The sequence below is a fragment of the Schistosoma mansoni genome, assembly GCF_000237925.1.
Source record: "Schistosoma mansoni, WGS project CABG00000000 data, supercontig 0142, strain Puerto Rico, whole genome shotgun sequence".
NCBI classification, from domain to species: Eukaryota; Metazoa; Platyhelminthes; class Trematoda; order Strigeidida; family Schistosomatidae; genus Schistosoma; species Schistosoma mansoni.
The window spans coordinates 495,821-521,184 of record NW_017386042.1 but is presented as its reverse complement, the minus strand read 5'-3'; the positions used below and the strand labels follow the sequence as shown (position 1 = coordinate 521,184).

Here is a 25,364-nt window from a genome sequence, read left to right as displayed (position 1 = left end):
GAGACAGGTATCTACCTCAGTATAATGGAAGTTGGTCGCGCGATTTCGTGGATTTGTTGAAGTTAGATATCAACACCATTGGATGCCGGCTCAGTGGTCTATCGGTTAAGTGCTCTGGCGCGAGACTGGTAGGTCCTGGGTTCGAATTCCAGGATGCGCACTGATGAGGAGTCCCACAATAGGACGAAACGGCCGTCAAGTGCTTCCAGGTTTTCCATGGTGGTCTAGCTTCAACTGACCCATGATATTAACTATATAAAAATATCTCCAGTTAATTAAGTTTGAATACTTCAAAATTTAATTTTTCTCTCAATCATTTAGAAGTATTAACTGGATAATGAAAACTTTAAACATAATTGTATTCCTATATTAAGAGACTAGATGAAATAGAAGTCATCTTTTGTCTGTCATAATTTTAGGCCAAAAATTTTATCGATTTAATAAGTATTTGATATTCTATAATTGTAGACTCTGTTGTATGATAGAAATGAGATTTAATTTAGAAGGAAAGGAGTCAGTTGTTTAAGTTTATACACCTAATTTGTATGTATATAAATGTATTGATATGGGCGCCTTGGAATACAATTGACTTAACTACAAAATTCAATATGTACGTGTATAGAGGAATGAGTGACATTGGGGAAAAAAAAAGAAAAGAGGAAATTGTTATGTCTGTTTTTTTGAAAGTGTGAATAACTATCAGTCATGAGTGAATATACACTGAATCATTTACTTATTGTTTAGAAGGTACATTTTTCACATAAAAGGAACATAATTGTTACCGTAAATTGTAACAAAAAGAAGTTATGCATATCAATGAATGGTAAATTCATAAAGCGTAAAATACAAAATCAACAATTCAGGCATGAACTATAACCTAGTTGAATAATAAAATCCTTTCTAATAGAAAGTTTTAAAGAAATTTGATATGATTCATGAAAAGTACTCATTGAGATAGTGGAGAAGATTTGTAGCTCAGGTGGGTAATTTTGATGTTGGTTTTTTCTCCGAGCTGGATGGTTTGGTCGTGGAGCTTTCGTCGCCCTTCTGAACGACATCATCAGCACAAACTTCGGGTAGAAGTTTGTCGTTCAGAAGGACGATGAAAGCTCCACGACCAAACCATCCAGCTCAGAGAAGAAACCAACATCAAAAAAAAGTATTCATTGTTTAGGGGGTCTTTATTTCTGTTCTGATATAAATAAGTATAGTATGAAGTTTTATTCTTTTTTTCAAAGATAATGTTCATCATTAACTCATGTTATTTAAAGTAAATCAGAAATGGATATTAGATGTGCAAAATTATAGATTATTGAAATAATTTCAACATTTCATTCAATAAACTTATTCGGACTTCTTCAGGGTAATAATCGAAATATAAATCACCTTTTGATCATAGTTTATAATATAATCGAATGTATTTGACAAGGAAACTATAGACTATCTCACTAAAATCTGATAACCATACAGTAAACAGTTGAATTGCAAACTATCAATCAATTGTCTCAATATTGACCATTCCTTCTGCAAATATCATTACATAGTCTTCGATTATTATTGTCCATACATTTTCATACCGATTGCGTTTCGTTTCCGTTCTTTCCTTTTTTCACTTCTTTTTGAATAAAATTCATTTCCCACCCCCACCCCTATCTTCTTATATTGTTTATAATAATCCACACCACTCTATCAACAATTGACAAAAGAAATTATTATCAATATATATTTGATAGTCATATTCTTCGACTTCTTTTAAAAAAAGTCTACGACAGTTGACCCCATAGGAATGAGTTTCATGGAGTCCTTATTAAACTCTTTTCGTCGAACAAAAGCTAATTAATCCTTTTTAAAAATAGAATAATCGTTTAGTATTAGGTGTCTTTATATTCTCATTTTTCTGATATCGGATTGAATGATTCATATACAATAAGAGTGTAATGGTTTATAAAATTAAATCCTTCCCACAATAAAGTAATATGAGATTAATCCATTGTGACATACTTAACTATTTAATATCACATATGGATTAATTGTAATGGTATATATAACCTTATCCAAATACATGATATTAAAAGAGGATATTATATTATGGAAGTAATATTGTGGTGTGGTCTACTTATATCCATATAAGTAGTATATGGCGATGGTCAGACATAGAATGTATTTTGGCAGAAGACCGATGAGGAAAGAACTGAAATGAAGCGCAATTGGTAGGAAAATGCATGGACAATGGAATTAGAGAAGAAATAGTGAAGACTGAGACAAATGGTTGTTAATTTGCAATTAACTGTTCATTGTATGGTTATCAGAATTTAGTGAGATAGTCTGTAATTTTTGCTTTAATGTATTCAGTTGTCCCCAGTCGTGTTCTGTTCATTACAATATGAGTGGAATATATTTAAAACAATACTGAGTTATTTGATAACATTTAAGGATAACTTTAACACTAATTAATGGACGAACTAACATCAAAAGAGTAGTAAATTAAGCAAAAAAAGATCGAATTATCACTGGTATCATTACTAATGCCAACTTAACCATCTCTCTATAAAGTATTTGATCTAAATCAATACTTATTTGTAAAGAATTTGTAAATGAAAATCCTGAAACTAAGTCGATGATAAAGAAGGATCCTGACTAATCACACTGAATGGTGATAGTTGTAAATGCATAAGGGACCAAAATATTGAAAAAAAAAACACACGGACCACAATTGATTGATCACTGGGTGGCGATCAATCAATTGTGATTACATCTCAGTCCTACAGGAGGTCGGTCACGGCCCGAATAGCTCAGTGGTAACGTCTCTGACTGTGAAGCTGATTGACACGGGATCGAATCCGCCAGGGAGCACCAGTTCCCTCAAGATTACAGGTACACCTTGCTGACGAGTGCCAAGTAACACGAAACCCGGGTTCGGGGTTTCCTGTTGACCACCTTCAACCACCATCTTACACGCCGACCAATTAATAATAATACACTAATTCAGTCGTTTTCTGTATTTCTCGAGATTTAAACCTCCTAGATCTGTTCTGCTAAACGCTAAAAGCTCATATTAATTAAAAACTTACAAGTAGGTTGAGATATCCGTTAACTTGTTTCTTCTACCCTTCTGGGTTATATAATATACTAAAATGTATATTTTGTGTTGTCAATTTCATCATAATTCTTAAAGAATGTAGTAGGTGTTTAGGTAAGGAATAAGAACAGTAGTTTGTTGTTTAGATACTGATATTTCCAAGTTGTTTATTATTTACATTTGAAAATGAGGAACCAATACAGTTCTCACAACTTGAAGTAAGAACAAAGAAGATTGGTATAGTGAATGATTTATTCACTCTAAAAACACGATGACTGTAGTTGAAAATACACTCATTTATATATTGATTTGTACCTCTATTTGATTATTGAGAAAAAAAGTCACATACATAAAAAAATGCCCAGTATTATAAGAAGTCCCATGTTGCATTTTATGCTTAATATAGTTCATGTTAATTAAATAAAAGGAATATCATATCTTAAATAAACATTACTGTAGCACGTTATATATTAGCATTCACTTGAAAGCAGGAGCGATCTGAAACAACAACACAACAGTCAGGATCGGTAAGTGCCTCTGAAGTAAGAACGTGGTGTACTGGCACAACAGATATATTTTTACAATTGAAAGACGTGGTTCGAGTACAAAAGGGGAAACTTATTACAAAATAGTTTTATTCGTTGTTCTGCAGGTTCAGATCAGTATACGCACTTCCTTAGCTTTGTACCTCTACAGTACAAACGAAACCTGATCAAAACCCTTAGCTATCGAATACGCACTATATGTTCGGCAGATGTAGTTGAACATTAGCTAAACACATTGCATAATGCTCTGAGGGAAAACGGTTACCCCAGAAAGCTTATAATTAAATATATGATCTTGAAAGTAAAAATAGGCGAAATCCAAACGGTCAAGAAGAAATCCTTGTTCATGCGCCTACAATTCAGGGGGGATGCCGCTAGCGAAATACTTGCTCAGAGATTACGCAGACCTATCCAAAAATCTTTCAACATGGGTGAACTACGTTTGATGTTTTCTACTCGTCCAATGGTGACACCGAGGCTTAAAGATGAAGTTCCTAGAATGACCACTTCATTTTGTATTTATCAGTTCGATTGCTCCTGTGGAGCAAGTTATATTGGTCGGAGTTCTAGGAATTTACATTTTCGTGCTCGTGAACACCTCCCAGCGTGGCTAAGCAAAGGTCTGATGAGGAAAGTAAACAGCTCGATTTTGGCCCATTTAGTACAAACTGGTCATAGTGCCAGTATAAACCAATCTTTTTCAATTATTTATAGGGTCAGTAATTTTTTGTCTAAGCTTGTCAGGCTTAAAGTTCTTCAAACGGCGGAGGCAGTAGCCATCAGAATGAAGAAACCAGAGCTATGCGTACAGAAGAAATATCTCCAACCCCTACTCCTCCCTTGGCCAACCACAAGGCCAATTAATGAACAATCATCTTAGCTATTGTATGACCTAATTTGACTATATACTTACGATCTTTCGTAGTCAAATGTAATTGTCTCTCTTATCTTTATTCACAAATCTTTGTATTTTATTATTATTATTTTTATTATTATTGGTTAAATATCATTATTAATCCCTCCTAGACATGATTCATTCACATCGCATTGATCCATCCTTATTACGTCTCACTAATTTTTCACACAATTTAGTCTTCCAATTGATCGACTTGTAATTGCACTATCATATCTCTCTCACCCTATCTGACCCATATTTATATTCTGATCACAGATCTTAAATTTCCACTTAACATATATATGAGTCATATCAACATTAACAATTTTATTCTATTTGATTTGACATTCCTAAATTTACATGCTTTAAACGATGTACTTTGCCTTTAACCTGGCCATTTTTTCGGATTATTAATTTGGATATATAATTGTAGAACCTGAAGAGAATTTGTCGAAAAGAATATTCTTCGTTCAATGTATTAGTCTTTTAATTAATAATTATAAAATGGTGTTCAAATCCTATAAAAAAAGTCAAGTCTTTTCATTTCACTAAGTGGATTTTATAAGACACATAAATTGTTGTTTTAGAAACCGTTCTTTCCTTGCTCGTATATTTTCTGAATTGTAAGTTGACTATATACATTGTTCTAGAAGCATAGGAAAGTTGGGATTCATGTCAGTGAATTTCATAAGTAGTTTGATAACTTTAATACTGGTCAAAATCAATAATAATAATAATAATAATAGTAATAATAAGTTAAATCAACCATATCAAAATGAATAAACTATAAGGTTGATGACTTTAGTCGTTCGGAATTTCTAGGTGTTAACAGTGAATTCTTCCTGAACGAATTAGAAATTGATGAACTGATCGCTTTGATTATTACAAAACTTAACTACTGATAAGAACATATCATTAAATTATAAACGGATTATAAATCCCGATTTTACCTTTAACGTTTATGTATCGGAAACGGTGTATACTGTAGTTTTCACCAAGTAATGTACAATAAAATGTTCTATGAAACAGTTGAGTTCAATGAAAGTTAAAAAAAGCTGTGAGAAATATTTTTGTTTATTATAAACTCACAACACATTCCATTGACTGAATACAAGACTGATTCAATTTTAAAAGTGATAAACCTACTAAAAAATTATTTAAAGGAAGACTAAAAGGTGTTTTTGTCTGCATGCAGCGCATATAGAGAGGATATTTTAGATCTCTTGGTTGAATAATAAGAATAGTAACCAATCTCATCACTGCTGAACAGTATAAAACTAGAAATAAAATGAACTATTCACTAGTCTACAGTATCATCCAATTTATTGTATTCGTGTACTAATCATAGATAATGTTTGTGAGTAACTTGATTAGGAAAATGGTCCTTTTGAACAACTTATTCATGATATTATACATTTGAATAGGAGTTGAAAAAACCACATTAAAAAGTATTGTTTATTAGCCAAACCATAGTTTTCTATGCAACTTCAGGAGATGAGTAGACGTTACTCATAGGAAGTATACTTAAGGAAAATTAACAATCTCATAAGAACTATATCGAAGTTAAGAATATCCTTCACAAAAAATTTTAATGGTTGAGTTCATTTTGTGCTATTTGTTTTAATCTTCCCATTGAAGTTTAGGACTGCAGTTGATCAGTTTCTTATCGGCGAACGTGCATCCTGTGAGGATTACTTCGTTATTGCCTTAACTCACAAGCACTATTAACAAAGATAAATGGCGACTACTAGTGGTGTTTGAAACGAACGGTACTGGGCTCGAATCTCGGAGTGACACATCAACTCTGGAATGCAGGTACATCCAGCTGAAGAGCTGTGAATAGGGTCAAACGCGTGTCCTAAATTCCACTGTTAGCCACTATCCATCTTTGCTTATAATTCTAATGGTTGTTTACTAATTAGCAAAGATTTCCTGTTTGATAAGGTCACGTACATAACTATTATCATGCCACTTTCGATAAACAAGAATATAAACACAGTTTGAACACTATTGTTTGTTTTCTTTATTAGTTTACTAAAAATTTTCAAATTGCCTACTCACATTATTGTTAATCTTTTCTCTCTCCGTTACACATGTATCATTGTTTAGCCTTAACAACCAATGACACACCCTACCAACAAGAATGAGAATTTATTTATTCAACCCAGCTTCACTTTTGAAAAGTGATGTATATATGCATGGATGTGAACATTATTCTTATTTTATACTAGAGGTAAAAGTTGCACAAATTCCAGTCTTTTCATTCTATTTCAATTTATCTAATAAAAAAGTCCTGACGACAGTATGGTTTTACAAAACATATAAATATGTATATATACAAAATGTTTCTATAGTAACGTGAATTATTGTATATGAGATAAATATGTTCAATCAAAAAAAAACACTAGTTTCTTTTATATATCCTAGTTACTATGACGAAGGGTTTCCAGTTTTTCTACGTTACTTTTATCTAGAGTTACGTGATTAAATGTTGTCTCTGAAATAGTATTGGGCCATTTGAACAATGAAAATTAGAGTTATGATACAAATTCTATTGAACTTGTTGTAATGATAGTTTTTAGAGAAATATTTTAATTCATTGATTTTAAACTCTTTGAATTGACCTTGAAACAGAATTTACTCAACATTCAATTTATTTGGGATTGAAAAATTTGAGGTTGCTTTTTCTGATAATCATTAACGTTTATTTAAATAAATCCGGAACAATAATTGAAGCAGAATAAAATGAACTCTATTCATTTCGTGGTTTCTCGTCAGCTTCTTACAACCATATTCCCCCACTCCATCAATAGTAACATGGTGAAGCCTAGTAGGCCGTTCTGGAGAAGAATGCTACATCGGAGCACGGCAAAACTACCGGAACTCAATAGCTGTTTTTGCATTGCATAGGCAGAATCATTACACCTTTCTCTTCCCTATTTTTTGGGCAAACTCATTTATTCTTTCTCTTTGAACTAATAATGATTCTTCGTAACCTTCATAATCATTTGTGAGTATAGGTAGAGTAGGTGATTTGGCTGAACTCCACCACCCGGGTACCGCTCGCGTTAGATCATGGAAACAGTCCCACTATCCAAGAAGCACGACGAGGATATGAGAGTCGGGTTTCGCCTCCCACATATATATATATATATATATATATATATATATATATATATAACCCCACTAAATTCTGACAACCATACACCAAACAGTTAATTTGCAAACTATCAATCAATTGTCTCAATTTTGACCATTCCTTCAGCAAATATCAGTCTATAGTCTTCTATTATTATTGTTCATGCATTTTCATACCAATTGCGTTCCGTTTCGGTTCTTTCCTTATGGATCTTCTGTCAAAATACATCCTATGTCTGACCATCACCATATACTACTTATGTGGATATAAGTAACCCCAACCACACTGGTTTTAGATTCTGAGCAGATTATTAATACTATGGAGATTGTTACCAAATGTGATATAGAACTTCAAAACATATTTATTCTAATCTTAATCTTAATTCAACCATTTATTCACTATCACAATTATCCCCTCATATTATTTATTATAAAAGTATTTAATATAGTAAAAACAAATTTTATTTATTATTTTATTGAAGAAAAGAATAAAAAACGTAAGTATGGAGTGTAGTAACCATATGTTCACAAAACATACTCCTCATATCATTATACAAGCAAAAAGTACCTTGAGAGTAAACAATAAGAGATATAATGGATTAAGTAAAACAAAAACAATTAAAAGTGAAATGAGAATAGACTTAAGTAGAAATAGTTTCAGATTATGAACAATTCATGATTGTCATAAAAGTGATAATCATGAACAAAACCGATTGAATGAAAGACAAATAGAATCTAATTGGAAATAGAAGTTGTAGATGAACTACTAGAAGAAAATAACCGTAAAGAAGAAATACCTAAATAATTTGATAAACTCCACCCTTTCTCTTGAGAATAAACAAAATGTACGAGGATTGAGTTACGAGAATGTAAGTATAAATTAAGAAAACAAAATAAGGCATCAATTATTAAACCGATTAATTTATACCATTCACAAACCCAATATGAACAAAAACATTGATACAATACACTAAATGAAGAAAGACACAACAGCATACTACTTATGTATTTTGGATTGTCGAATATAAACTACAAAAAAAAGAAGAAATAAAAACAGGGAAGCAGAAATTACCAGTTCAAGTATTACATAATAATTGTTAACAAATCCTATTTGATGATTCTTTTGTAATCACTGAATATATAACTACTGTACTATTCTAATCTGAGGCTTATAGATAATAAGCATCCATGATGAAATATAAGAACAAACACAGAATGCAATAATTCATATATTTGAAAGTTAGTCAAACCACAATATAATGCAAACAGTATTATGGCTCCTGAGTATTAACAAACAGAATAGGTATTTCTATAAAGCAACTTTGTAAGCTGTGCCTAATATCTAGACAGTAGTTTTATTGTTACTTTCATCATTGACACTTAGAAGTCAGACATAACCGAACAGATACTTTGTCTAGTTCAGAGTATTTTTTTGGTACTAACTTAAAATAACTCAAACGTCGAAATTTACAAGAATAATGTTCAGAAATCAACGCGAAATAAGGTTGATGGAACGGCTAAGCGATTTGTTGATTAGATTATCAAAACTGTTACTCTGCTATAACACTCAATGGCTTAAATGATAGGTAGAGTTGATCAATAGGTATACAATACAACAGTAAATGAGTATTAAGAAGGTTGATATATGTAAATTTACCGAAACCAAGGGAATTTCGCACATGAATTATATTGCAAAATATTTTACAGTGAATGGATGAAATGTATCTTTAAAAAAATGATTTTCCAAACTCTATACATTGATAATAGCATTGGGTTTTAATGGGACATAAGATTTATTTACTGATTAGAGCACTCAAACATGGTTTACAATATATGTGACTGTTTGACGACACTCATGATTACTAATAACTTCAACCTACATTTTCGTTATTAATCAAAATCCAGCAAGTAGGCATAATGTCATGTCAACTTCACCAGGTAGTTAGTTCAATAACACAAAAAGATTAAATTTATTTAAAGAGAGAAAATACACATAAAGTTATTTCAATGATTAAAAGACGGAAATCTGAATTTTGACGGTTTAGAAGAAAAAAAGATACAGGGAGAATACTAGTATACACAACTCCGCCTGTAGCTCTTATAGAGTTACTGCCGGTCCCAAGCCTGGGTAAATGGGGAGGGTTGGGTATGGGGTTAGCGACCCCATCCCGTAGAAAACTAACTGGCTAAAAAACACTAACCAGAAAACAATTCAAACCATTTAAACTCTACCCTCCGAGTTTAAGGAAGAATTATGACGCCTCATGATAAAAGCCGAGATTTTTCGGAAGTCAAAACAAGGGCTGCATTCCTACAATTGAAGAACATATGGAACTCAAAACAACTCTCAACTAATGTCAAAGCCAGAATCATCAATACTAACTTCTAGACAGTTCTATAGTATGGAGCTGAAACTTGGAGAACTACCACAACCATCGTCAAAAAAGTGCAAGCATTTACAAACAATTCTTTACGCAATATAACCAATGTCCGTTGACTGGATACCATCAACATCAAACTACTGTGTAAAAAAACAAACCAGCTTCCAGATCAAGAGGAAATTAGGAAAAGATTTTGGAAGTGGACAGGACATACACTACGGAAATCACCAAACTGCATCACAAGGCAAGCCATAACTTGGGATCCAGAAGGGAAACGGAAAAGAGGGAGGTCGAGGAACACAATACGTCGAGAACTGGAAGAAAACATGAAAAGGATGAACAACAACTGGAAAAGATTGCCCAGGACAGAGTTAGATGGAGAGTGCTGGTGATCGGCCTATGATCCTCTACGAGGGGTAACAGGCGTAAGTAAGTAACTAGTATACACAAATACCTGTGATATTTGAGTGGTGAATGTGAGACCGGATACATATATCGAAAATCATACTCAATCGGAGGGTTTTGTCATTTCAGATAGACTAAGAGTAGATAAAAGTTAATAATGTATACAGTAGGGTCGTTTTAGCACTTAAAAATCAATATTTTATAAAATTAGATGCATACCTAAAAACATGAAAGTTTGTTTGATTCTACTGTACAGTTAGGAATTCTAGGTATTATGGCACAAATATAATCATCTTCATATAGGTTTCAAATAGTAAATTCTAATTTGAATGAATGAAAATATGTTAATCAAAATAAATTTAAAGGTTATGTATATTGGAATTTGTCAAGAACCCAAAGGTTTTAATAGTCAGTTCAGTACAATTCAAAATTAAATTCACCAGTAGTACTCTTATTTATGACTCGTTAATGAATAAGAAGAACTTTCATCTATAACTAATCGATATTAATGATGTACAGGCACAGTGAACATTTTCATTTGTTGCTAATTATTTACACATGAAAAAATATTATTAGACCATCTGGTTGAACGGAAACAGAAGTCAAAAAAAGAAGAACAACAAATAATAGCACTACTAAAAAAATAACCCAAAAAATAATGATACTATCTGTCTAAAGAGATAGGCATTTAACCTAACCCTCCACTTCAGCTGAGTCATTTAAGAGACAAAAAACTACAATAGCCTATTTGTAGGACTGTAAATTTTGAGGTCAGACAATATACAGTTATCCACAGAGGGAAATAAAGAGAAAGAGAGATAAATACAATGTAAAATAACAATGATAGTTTATAAAAAAAACAATATCGATACGTAAACACAGGGAAAACACATGAATCACTAAACTGGTGAAAACAATTGAAGAAGCTATAATCAAAATGTTGGATAAGTAAATCATTGAATTAGAATGAGCATATATGTGTATAATTCTTGTATACATGTGGACAGTTGGTGTATACAAGTATAAAGTCCTACTATAAAACGTATAAAAATGATAACATGAATTGTGAAACCTTTGTTAACTACTTACTACATTTTCAGTAGTACATCTCTATAGAAAATGAACTAAAAAAATCTTATCAGAATTAATAACATAAGAATTTGAATAGGAAATTGTTTTATTCCAATTCAAAAAAAGAAGAAGTATTTAATGTGAGGCTGCCAAAATATCTACTATCATGATCATCAATTATATGATGTACGTTAAGTATGTTATTTGGAACTATCTATTCAACAGATAAAAAAGTATCATCAAACTAGAGTTTTATGAATTTGTTTTTTAAAAAACTGATAACTCTCAGAATACAATGGAAAGTTTAATGAGCAGTAGTACTATTTATAGTCTGAAAGATCTAATAGCATCCAACTATATACAGATACATAACACATCATGATGGTACATATATGTGCAAGTGTTTGACTTACTAACTGATCAATAGTAATTTGAGTTCGTTTTTCCATAAACAAAAATCAAATAATGCCAAACATCTGCTTGCATTATTTATAAATGGTGAAAGTATAACAACATTATTATCATTTCACTATTTATTTCAATCTTACAAAAATAAATAAATAATTTCAGGGACTGGTTAAGTATATTTTGTTTAAAGAGAATTCATTGTCTAAACACAGATATACAAAAATTAGTGATTCACTGATAGGATACTCGATGAGAAACCATAAAACTTCCAAGTTTGAGCAAGTATAGGGCGTATAATAGATAAATCAGTGTTTTGTAATTTTCAATGTTCTTCTATCTGTTGTCAGGAGGTGATGATGGCTACTACAGCAAAACAATGTGATATTTATTTCGAGTAATTCGAAAGAATAGCTTTTTCTTCATCACACAAGTATGACTATAGCAGACAGTGAACGGATATATAAAAAGCGCATACACAAGCGACAAGAGAAATAATTTAACGATTGAGAATAGCCAGTCAGGATAATATAGCAATCAAGTAAACAACATAAGACTGAGTGAGTTAGAGTAAAACTGATTGCTTATCAATATCATAGCCATAGTAACAGTATCCATAACAAATAATTTTAGGCACCAAATATTTTTTTAAAACATTTGATAAGCAAACTTTTTGTTTCATTTACTGGGCGGATAATTTACTTTATTCCACATTTTTTATTAGAAAATTTCCTTTTTCTAAAAACTTGGACAGATGCATATATGTGCTTGGCCCGACTTTAAAACTAACTGATTGAGTGAGTCTGTACTTCATAGCACAGCCCAACAGTCAGTGGTTCCATTAACTGATGACAAGTTTGATCCGACTGTCCTTAACTATATTCAAACTATTCCTAACCCAGCATAAAACTCAGCGCTCAACCTCACTACTGCTCATTTCATTACCTCAACATACGCGACTAATGCTTACAAAATACATATGTTCAAACACTAGTAACGTGCAAATATCGGACATATTTAGAGTCCACTCTCCACTGACATAAAGTGAAGTAGGGGAAATTGCTATTCAGTCAGTATACTTATGTACAGCTAGATCAGGAAGTCCCATTCAAATGAAAACAAACTAGCATGGAAAACAATGTCTGTCCGTAGTTTCTGCCTATCGGACAACAGACTGCAACCCCAGTGTAATCAAACGTGAGTTCTACCACCAGTCAGACGATTTCAAGAATGTACGTTTGATAAATGTTGTAGTGTTAGATGAAGATTTGGATTGTCAGGTCACACTTTTAGGCAGAGAGGATAGTGGTTCGGGTAGTCACCGGGGTATAATTGATCGCAACACAGATATGGTGACTGTCTCATGCAGCTAAGCACAAACAATAGCCTGTTTTTAAACAGCATCTGTAGAAATGTTCGTGCTTCTGGGTAGTTATCCGAGTGATGGTGGTAACGTCAATGAATAGTCTAATATATATATAATAAAAGTCAGGATGGGATATATCAATCTAAACTATCTTTGGCGCTGTCGTGATGTTAGTCTGGCTGTGAAAGGTAGTGTACAATACGTTGATTAGAGGATCCCTACTCAATGCCAGTGAAGCCCGTCCTTCGAGTTGAGAATCTCTGGTGACTCTTTATATCTGATCATTGTTGTCCCTGAAGGATTGTTGACGTCCAGTGACAACACCATGTTAATCAATGGTGAGGTTGAGTAATGTGTGTTGGGACACATTTACGATAACTGAAATAATTTTATCATCTTGAAAGACTTGTTTTGGCGACTTGGACATGTAAAATGAATATCATAGAGAATTATATATATGTAAGTACTGACAATGGCAAACTTACATAAAATCGTGAATGAAGTCGATTGCCTGGTTCAGCACAGTTATTAATTCCAACAGAACGAAATAAACCTTGCATATGCTTGACTACAACCCCACATGGATAAATCTGGTTTTACAGAAATAGAAAACAAAATGTAAAGGGTTTCATAAAATACTTGGAGTACAAGCACTTCGTGCTATAAGGTCAGATTTCAATACTTTTTATCATGAATTTAGTTACCGAATTTCTAGGCGACTGATGCATGTGAGAATAAACTAGTAGTACAGATAATCTGTGAGGTTGCTAATACCAGTAGATTATGTAGATAAACAAAAGGCTAGAACTAGTACATAAAATGATTGATCGTTATGGGCTACCAACGCAGTTTTGAAATATATATATATATAGTTAACAGATATGAACTGTTCATAAGTAACAAATGAGTGAACATATATCTAGCAATGTCCTGAATGATATACTGAATAAAGCTGTTAACAGGTACTTTCGGATAACAAATCCTTATTCGTCATTCTCTAGCCGTTAATGGTAGTTGCTTGACCAAAGAATATGTTATCTGGTTTGCTACTTCTATATATATTTAAGAATTTAGCTGATCCCATGGAGAATGCCAAATCGGAGGTATCACGGGTGAATTCGGTGAGCACTTCTTTTTTTGAGCTGAAAGAGGTTAGACAAAGCTTTATCCTATTACACTCATTCGATAGAACTTGGGCATTCAGAGTGATTGATTACACAATACTTCTGATTGGATCAGTTACTATTTGAAATCAAACATGTTACACAAACAACCGTACAGAAACAGATTACAAAAATATCAAGGGAAAAAATCCAAAGAAATTTTTCATGAATCAAAATTGTCTAATCTACAGTGATTAAGAAATGTAACACATACTAGCAACAAGTATTATAAACACAATGAGATTACAATCTATTATCTATGTTACATAATCATTGAACCATGAGTTAATTTTAGATTCATTTAAACAAAATATGATCAATTTTGATTGACAAAAGGAAAAAAGGTGGAACTAAATTTTCTTCTGAATGGATTAAAAGAAACTCATCATTCATAATTTACTGAATACTGCTACGAGTACGAGTAGTATATTCGATTGTCAATCAGTAGAATTATGAGTAGAATTGTATTAATTGATAAAGATCTAATTTTGAAGAGACAGTTGAAAAATTTGTCTATGAGAATAAGTAAACTTTTCTATGTATATAATTATTGGTATAGAACTATTGTCAATATTAGTGATGAAGGGAAAAGATAGTTCTCACCATGGATTGATTACGACTGGAAGATTATCAACAATGAAATGAGATGATTACTGTCTCCTGATATGGACTTAGTCATACTGTTAAACTTAACTTAATTTACAATGCAGTACACGCATGAGTGAATATCATTAAAAATTTCCTTTAGTTGATTACATTTCGCACTGAAACAAAGAAACTTATAATAAGAGAAAAAAACTAAATACCAACGAATCGAACATTCGATCGTGTCGTGTTGACGGGAAATTTGAAGATTCCTTGTATTATTACTTTATACTTGGTTAATTACTACTACTCATAACTGTCAAGCAGAAGGAGTATATACCCTATATATAATATAAACATTAAAGTTATCATGAAAGCAGGAAATTTTAAGATTTTACAGTCTTCTCAGAACTGGATTGCTACATATATAAAAACAGCAATTAGCCTGAAATGACAAATAATGGTTTCGTATGCACTGGCACTAATTTCTGCGAAACATCAGATTGTTAGGAAGATTCGCACATACAAATATTTGTCTCTGAATCTTCATCACAAGAAGTCACACAATAATGTAGGTAGGCAACAGATATTAACTAGTATTAATATCCACATACGGGCACCTAAGTTACTAAATTTTTTCTGTGTGAATCAATTTGTATGTCAGATGTGAGATATATGATATTTTTAGTATCAAATAGTATCTGTGTTTGTTAGTGATATAAGTAGAACTAAATGTGTGATTATTTGGATAAATAGTCCAAGTTGGATGGATAGTTGGGCCTTCCTTTCTGTTGAACCGTTAGATTTATAATTAAACGAGATGTTCTAGCTTTTTGAATTTTTTGATATTGATTTAGTTATTGAAAATACTATCTACCATTATCGCTCGTTTTACTTGTAGATTTTCCAGTTCTACTGAATTATTAGGTCTTTTGTATAGCTTAGGTGTTTCTTGGCATGAACCGATTTCACGAAAAGACTCTTCATTGTAGAAAGTAATGCAATCGACATAACCTTGTTTATAGACATAATTATGTGCAGATGAACCGACCTTCATCCTTATTTGAACTAAAGTATTCGTTGTTTTGTTCTTATTTACTTCCAAGATACGCTGCAGTCCTTCAATTATATCATGGCAGAAAGGTAGCAAAACACATTTCATTCAAATTACTTACCAACACACAGTTTCATTTTAGCACATTTTTGATAATATTCTTAGGAAAATTGTTGAATCACAAGATGTTTATTATGTTCTTTGATAATAAAAAATATTCTGCTTTGTTCTCCTGTACTGTGTAAACTTGTGGTAATTTAAGTCAACTGTTCATTTATCGTCTCAAGAAGCAACTAATATTAAGGCGTGTAGAATCAGAAATTGAAGTTTCCACTTACAACTGTGTTATTTGATAATCATAAAAAATAACACCACTGTTGAATAACTTCAGTGCCTGATGTATAATATGAAAATTATCATGTCGGATTGCTAGGGGCTTTAAATGTTATACTCACTTAGTCAACTTTATTCTTTAACAATTTCATGTAATTCGTTACCGTCACAAATTTAAAAAAAATGGCAAGGAGGATAATATTTACAGAATACATTTAATTATTTGCATTTCGTTTCTTTCTCTTTAGATATACACTAGTCAATAAGTTTAATTATTTCCAATTATTACTATGTAGTTGAAAAATGAATTATCGGTAAATAACAAGTAATATGTAGTGTACGACAGATAAGAATTTAATCTTCAAAAGGGCTTATTCATAGGTTGGTTGTAAGTAGTCGACAGGAAACTCTGGACCTAGGTTTTATGTTATATGGCGTTCGTCAGAAAGGTGCGCTGTAATCTTATTATAACGTCATATACTTCCGAAAAAATCTGTCATGTTACGTAATAAAATAATCTTAATGCACTAGAACTATTATGTGTGTCACTTATACGGACAGACATAAGTAGTATGTGTAAGGAACTGGAAGTAAAATTCTTACTAATAGAAGCAACCAGAATAGCAACATGAATGAAAGAACGATGTAGTTTGTAAGATTCAATTCAAAGATGTGGAAATGGTGTATTCAATGTATTATTTTCATACTTTACATATGCGGTGTACGTCTGAACGACTCCATATAATCCGCAGACTAATGGGCGAACAGAATGGAACAGCTGCATGTTGAAGGAATGGTTGGCAGCAAAGAGATAATTGGGAGACGAAACTACCGATGATATTACCAGTTCATCATACCTCAGTTCAAGGAACCACCAGAATCGCCGTTTCAGTTGATGCACGACAGAAGATTGAGACTGCCAGGAGACATATAAGACTTGGTTGTAGCCGCAAAGATGGCGTTTTAAAGAGAGTGAAATGACAAACGAAAGCAAGAGGTAATAAATGTACAACAGAAAAAAAGGATGGGCGTAAGGAGCTTCAAAAACAATCAACGGGGACAGTAGAAGGTTTTCTCAGTAGGTCAAATGTAGACAACGAAGGGAAATAGCAGGAGGCGAATTTGACTCGCGGAAACTACTGCCCAAGTGGGAAGGATCGTACGTGATTACCCGGAAACACGGGCCACTGTATACTATCCAAAAAGGCAATAAGGAGAAATGTGCGAATGCTAGCCAGCTCTAAAAGTGGATTTAGTCGATTGAGTGATCTGAGCCGGTGAAAACAGAACTTCGGAGGTCAGCAAGCCTACAGGCTCAAAAATTTGAAAGAGAGGCGAGTGTGATGGATGCTACTAACAGGATTGTTTGTATGTAGTATGTAGCGGAATGTGGCGTCGATGTTGAAACAACAGTCATACGGAGTGAAGGGCTTCGATACATCAAAAGCGTGGCGTTGGCAGAACACATGGAGATCAGACAAGAAGATAGTTCAGATGGCAAAACACACCGAAAGATGCAAATGCACGATTGTAGGCTGTGTATGTGTTATGTAAATACTTTGTAACTTTTCACAATAAATAAAGATTCATTAAATATTCTCATTGAGACATTAAAAAGACAAGTTGAGAAAAAAGTCATTCCATTTAGTTCTTCATCAAGGTTCTACACTAATATATATGCTTTATAAGTGAGTAGAAATTCGATACCAATTGGATGGTGGTGAGTCAGTTTAACAAAATAAAAATCGAATATTTACATTCCTCCTTCCTATTGTTGTGTTTTAAACTATCACATTAAGTAATCTAAACTTATTTTACACTAAACATTACTTACTCTTTATTTACTGATAATTCATTTCTCAACTACATGTTAATAATTGGAAATTATTAAACTTGTCGACTAGTGTATATCTGAAGAGAAAGAAACGAAATGCAAATAATTCAATGTATTCTGCGATTATTGTCCTTGCTTTGTGTAGCGGTAGATTAGGAGTTAAGGCTTTCACTCATTAAATCATTGATCAACATTCTGCTCCACCTACTTCGATTTGGGCAATTGGGTAATATTACTGAAGTGTAGTGGACGCTAATCTCACAACAAATATACTTATTCCTCTTGTCTATTATCATGTTTTACACAAGCCCTTATTGAATGAGTTCACATAAATTTTAAATAAAAATTTTCTGTCTAAAATGAAAAAAATGTTGACTTTTTGAACAATCTACTTCAGGAACAACTCAATTGCAGTTTACAGTGCCAGAATGAATCAATCATCGACAAAACTGCATTCTGTTCATTACTTAAAACGTAGAATACTAATATCTTGATGACGTGAAGTACTTGGTGTACATCTAAAAATAAAATTTTCCAAGTTTACTTTTTGTCAAATTATCACTTTTAATGGGATTTTCCACCTTTTGACCCCTCTCACTATTAACATTCCATTATTCTGTCAGGTCGATAATCACATCTACACACAAACACACACACAGAGGAAGTGGTGGTAAGATAAGAATAAGGCAAATAAATATTTAAAAGAGGAACAATAAGTCAATCAGTAAATATTAACCAACCCCAATGGTTTATACAGTGGAAATACAATGAATATCAATGCACATATAAACTAAGAACGATAAATGTAATTTACTGGAGAGAAAAATTGTGAAAAAAACAACCTCTTCTTAATAACTGGACTTTGAATAAAACAACATAAACTATGAATTCTACAAAAAAGAATAACACTGAATATGACTAACATTATTTATTGCTATATGAATTAGGCATACACACACCAAAGGTAAATCAACAAACAAACAACACGATAATAATGTTTGAGATTGTTTATCAACTAAAATAAAAGACAAACTGAGTTTTATCATTAAGGTCAAAGGAAAACAAAACAAAATAGGGGGGCGGGAGAGTGAGGGTTAAAACTTAACACACAACAAACAGCAGGTAGATTTTCTTTTTTGTTTAAAATTTAGTTTCTTTCATAGCACCATCAGTAGAAAAAAAAAACAACGACAAATTTTAACCCTAATTAGTCGATTAATTACTTCTCAACAGTAATTAATAGATGCACGAATCTATTAGAAATTTATTTTTGATCATATGAAACAGATAAAGATGTAAAATTTCTTTAATAAATAAAGAGATAATACACAAAAATTACTCACCAAATAGACGAACGTGACAGACCTCAAGTAGTTATTATTAGATAGTTGACATATCGGTGGTGAGTTGATGACTAAAATAAGACTAATATACATTTTGAGCCATATCTCACTGACCAGAGATCTCCATTTTTGTCTTCCCCCAAATTTTCTTACTTTACCAATTTATGTTTTCTCGAGTTGTATTTTTGAAGTCTAATCTTTTCTGTTACCATTGATACTGCTATCACCTCCACTACTCATAAATTTGCCCAGACAATTTAATCTCTCTGTGTCATCGGGGTGTGGTCGCTTAGGCTGATGAACATGCGTATCAGGTTCTACGTTGAGACTGACCGATTGACTGAGTCTGCGCTTCATAGCACAGCCCAACAGTCAGTGGTTCCATTAACTGATGACAAGTTTGATCCGACTGTCCTTAACTATATTCAAACTATTCCTAACCCAGCATAAAACTCAGCGCTCAACCTCACTACTGCTCATTTCATTACCTCAACATACGCGACTAATGCTTACAAAATACATATGTTCAAACACTAGTAACGTGCAAATATCGGACATATTTAGAGTCCACTCTCCACTGACATAAAGTGAAATAGGGGAAATTGCTATTCAGTCAGTATACTTATGTACAGCTAGATCAGGAAGTCCCATTCAAATGAAAACAAACTAGCATGGAAAACAATGTCTGTCCGTAGTTTCTGCCTATCGGACAACAGACTGCAACCCCAGTGTAATCAAACGTGAGTTCTACCACCAGTCAGACGATTTCAAGAATGTACGTTTGATAAATGTTGTAGTGTTAGATGAAGATTTGGATTGTCAGGTCACACTTTTAGGCAGAGAGGATAGTGGTTCGGGTAGTCACCGGGGTATAGTTGATCGCAGCACAGATTTGGTGACTGTGTTATGCAGCTAAGCATAAACAATAGCCGTTTATAAACAGCATCAACTTCCGACACAGCCATCACCGACTTACTACCTGAAGTGGTGTAGATGGAGAACAGCAGGAACTAATGCTTTTGCCCAAATGAGTTTCAATTTAACCATAATATTTTACCAACAACGACTACAGACATGACATAGAAACATTCATTTGGAAATCTAATAAAAAATATGTTTCATTTAGCTACACACATTTAGGATTCTATGAAAACCAACCTGAATGGAATAAGGATCTGAGGATTCTGACTGGCAGCTACATCCACCTGCCACAAAGCACCTCAAAAATTATATCTCAATAAACACTGAGGGAAAAATTTTTATCTCTATCTAAGTACTTGTTAAGAGAATCTGTCATACATATTTGCACATAATGAAAGTAAACACGAATGCTTACCAGCAGTCAGTATGAATCAGAATTCGTGTGATAATGATAACAAAATGGGAAAATGTATGACAAGATATAAAAGCAAAATAATTTGGGAAAAAGAGTAATAATGAGTATGCAAATCAACTCATTTTGTAGTTTGAAGTAACTAGAAATGCAACATGACCCAAAAAGGAAAATATTGAGTTATTAAAATTGTACTACTTATGAATTTTGTTAGTACGCAGAACAATATAATGACAATTTATAATGAAAGAGAACCATAGAATAATCCTTGTACAAATAGAACAATATCATGTAACCAGAAAAGTTGATGTATTTCCGAAACGAATTGTAATAAAGAACCAAAAAGCCATCACCCTCGTACACTCAAAATTAGGAAAATCTTGAATTTGGAAGCATAAAGGAAATTTATTCAATGGGAACAGTTTATTTTATAGATGATGTTCAGATTTCTTTTTGTCACTTTATCCTGTGGTTTAAGATTGACTGCAGTAGTTTTGATAGTTTATGTGCTACACCTGTTCTGAACTGATTCAATAATATCGCTGTAATTTCCGACATATTTTTTATACACGATAGGACGATCCATTTGTTAACTTCTATATTTCAGTTTTTTTGTTGATGAGTTGTATTGATATCGCTTGATGAAGCTGTGTGGATAGCTGTTCTTTTGAAACATAATCACTCGATACTTTTATTAATTTTTCTGAGCTGTGTTTCACAGTGTGTCTTCGCTCTTTTGAATAAATTTTTCAAGGAATTTGTGGTGGTCGATATTCGATATTATCTTTATACTTCGTAATTTGTTCGTCCTGATAACTGTTACTCGATAATGCTGCAACGGTGTATAAATCAGAAGGCGAATACGAAGTGGTGATTGCGTTTATTATTGAACCACGCACAGATATCCAAAATTACAGGCACGTTAAGAAAGCATGAAAGAGTAGTGCCGTAAAGCAAGCGAGTGATCGAGTCAATAAACGAGTGTGCGAGTCAACGAGTCAGTGAACAGGATTAAGATGTACATATGTATACATAGTGGAATGAATGAAGCATCGAATCAGTTAAGCGATTAATAGTAAGGCTAGTAAAATGAATATATGAGTAGGCAGTAAACAATGCTCAAGCGTACACAATAAAGGTACAATAGTATAGATAGGTTGTTATTGTACGAATGACTCTGTCCGTTAAATAAGTTAACAAAAGTGCTTAATCAAATTAGATGTGAACAAACTCAATTGTACGCGAGCTGCTATAAATTAATTTGAGTTCTTGGGTTGTGGCTACAGTTGTTGAGAACTAGATCTGTGCGGGTTGACTTCTGATGTACTTGAGTCTCCAGTTTTCCAGTGTGGGCCCTGCTGATTAATACATCCAGGAATGATAGTTCATTATTCGACTCCTTTTCGATTGTGAACTGTATGTCATGGAAGACGTTGCTAACCAAACTGTAAGTAATTTCCAGCTCGCTCTTTTTTGATGATAACGAATCTACATTTTCGGCTTGATCATTGGTAAGATCGAGGCTTCCAGTCTGTGCATCACAGATTCTGCAATAAGTCCTGATAGTGGTAATCCAATTGATGTTCCCTTCCTCTGTTTGTACATTTTATTGCTGATATGAAAACATGTTACTAAACATAAATCGATGAGTTTTAGTGGACTATGACTTTAAAGTTGCGTGCACTTTGGGAGATTTGTGTTATTGGTCACGAGAACGGATAAAGTTTCCTATGATAAGTTTGATTCAATTGAGGTGAATAGGGCTGTTATGTAGAAGGACATTTTTAGTTTGCCAGTGTTGATTTGAGTCTTTTTACCCTTATCTAAGAACTGTATGAGATTTAGTGGAGTGATTGGATGAATCCATTGAACTTTTTAATATCCTTGAAATTTCTCTCGACAAATTGTATGTTGGGGTTGTCTGGAGTTATACAATTGGACGTAGTGGGATGTTTGGTATATTTAGTTTCGACTTACCATAAGATCGAGGGAGTACTGGTCCACTAGATTTCATTCGCCACTGATGTTATTTTGATAGCAGTCCTGTATTGACAAGCTTGTTTTAAGTCTTATGGAGTTGATTGTATCCACTGATTTATATACGCTCTTATTCTCAAGTATCTCCTCGGCTTTGCTGGTATATTCTTTCCTGTCCATAATCACTGTAGTGCGTGGACAAATATAGGAACAAGAATCAGACCAAAGGAAGATAAAATCAAAATGAAGATGCAGACAATAACAGGTTAAAGGTCAATAATAACCTATCAAGACCGAGGTAGGTAGGATAAGCTGTTAGTCATATGTGAAATTCGAACAATTCACTTCTGCCTGAAGTCTGTTCAGAATGACGATGAAGGTTCTTAGACTAAATCATCCAGCCTAGAGAACAAAAATCCAGGAAAATAAATGTCTTTTCGACAGTTATGTCGTTTTGTTAAACATAAATGAATTGAATACTACATTAAATATTACAACAACCAACCATTAAATGGGCTTCTAAATAAGCGTTAACGTAGCTTAAGTGTGGCGCACTTGACTTTTGTTAGGGAGATCACAAGGTTACTCAAATTTTGTTATAAATGCTAAAATCATGCTGGAAACGAAAACTGTAAGCGTTATTTTTCTAATTCAATTTTCAGCGTGACTTTCATATTTTTCTGATCGGTCAACATCACTCTTAGTTCGCTGAATTTCTGTATCACTGACGGCCATGTTTTTGCTACTTTATAGATAGAGTTGTACCACTTGATTCTGCTTAGTTTGTTCTACTCCGAATATAAAATATTCCTGCTATTAGTCTTCTCCGTGTGTTAGCGGACAAGTACTGTGTGCTAGTAGCTGTTATCGCTTTATGAAATAGAACAAGTTATTTTTGAGTAGCTCAATCGTTTACAATTTCTCAATAATTGTAGACTCGTACTGGACCCTGAAAACCGAGATATAACAGCTTCCAAACATTAGGCTTCCAGTTTGAACGCTGCTGTTACTACTCTCATTTCAGCAGTTGAGTGGTGTATGATGTTCTTACGAAATACAAGCAACTCAGAGTCTTGAAAATGCATACCGGTTATTGAGTTGGATTAATGGTTTCTGTAATCTGACAGTCATTCATTGAGTCATGGAGAGGGAATACAAACCCTAGATGTCAATAACTATTAGTTGTCACCACCTTTACCGAAATTTATTTTTATATCGCAATTTTGAAGTAGAAAATTGTAGAATTTTTCATTGAACATAATTGCCAATCAGTGATGGATTGTTATTTACGTGCGAATACTAAATGACACGCACTAGATCTTTTACTCCTGGATACTGGCATTGGAAAACATTGTTGTTTCATACGATTACGAGTCACCTAGTCTGAGAACGGAACAAAGACTGTGACGAAAGACCAATGAGCTATCTATTCTGACGCGTCCCAGCCCCTTTAACTAGAGAGAGAAGTCAAAGTTCGAAGTGGGGAAAATAAATTCCGCAAGCAGCCAGAAGCACGAGCAATCACAACAGACACAAATCCAACATATATATGCAGCATAAAATTGTCCTTGGGAAGCGTTACAAAATAGCATACTAAAAGATACAACGAACCAATAGCGTTTACGACCCTCCCAAGTGGGAAATGCGACATGAAGACGGAAATGAGCGCTTTTGGCGCGAAAACCAGAAATTCAAGTTTTTAAAATAAAATTACAAAAATAAGGCATTTACCAATTGAGTTCTGGGGATCAAACATAAGACAGAAAAAAGAGACATGAAGAGAATCTGTATTTTAAGATTGTTGTATGATGTAAAGGTGCACGAGTATGTCTCAGGATTATTTCCAAAAATATATCAAATTTGCCAGAAATCATAGTGTAGAAAGCCATTAAGGAAAAATGATTGCTGTTATTACTGTTATATTTTCTCCCTATTACGACTCAGCTATTCCTATTGTTTGGTATTCTTGGACACCAATACACTCGACAAGTCCCCGAATCAGAACACGATTGAACAGGGAAGAAATTATATTCCGAATAACAAGGATAGATGGAAGTAAGAAGCGCAATAAGAAATACTTTAGTAAATTTATAGTTTTTACATGCGAAGATTTTAGAGTCTTCTCCAAGCATCGGCTAGCGCTGATTGGGTGAGAATCAGCCAATCAGCGTGCAGCAACACAGTCGTGCATGGAACATGCTTTAATCCTATCTAAGTTCCGCTGACATTTGTTTTCGGTTCTACATGATTCTAACGGTAGTAATTCATCTATTTATTTTCATTACAACAACTTTAAAATGTTAACATGTTTATAAGCAGAGATGTATGGTGGCCAGCAGTGGAATCCAGAACTCGCGTCTTGTCCTATTTGGGACTCGTCATCTGGATGTACCTGCACTCCAGAGTTGATGTTCACTCTGGGACTCAAACCCAGTACCGTTCGCAACGGCGTTTGAA

General features: G+C 33.3%; 1 protein-coding gene across 1 annotated transcript in view; it reads right to left on the bottom strand.

The window, feature by feature from the left end:
• Positions 1–8,392: 8,392 nt before the first annotated feature.
• Smp_158580 (hypothetical protein) overlaps positions 8,393–25,364 on the bottom strand; it is a gene marked incomplete at both ends in the record, with an annotated part of 24,565 nt that continues 7,593 nt past the window's right edge. The window contains 2 exons of the mRNA XM_018800019.1: positions 8,393–8,686; positions 13,771–13,875. Coding sequence (XP_018646570.1) covers positions 8,393–8,686; positions 13,771–13,875 — 399 coding nt within the window. The remainder of the gene's footprint in view (positions 8,687–13,770; positions 13,876–25,364) is intronic.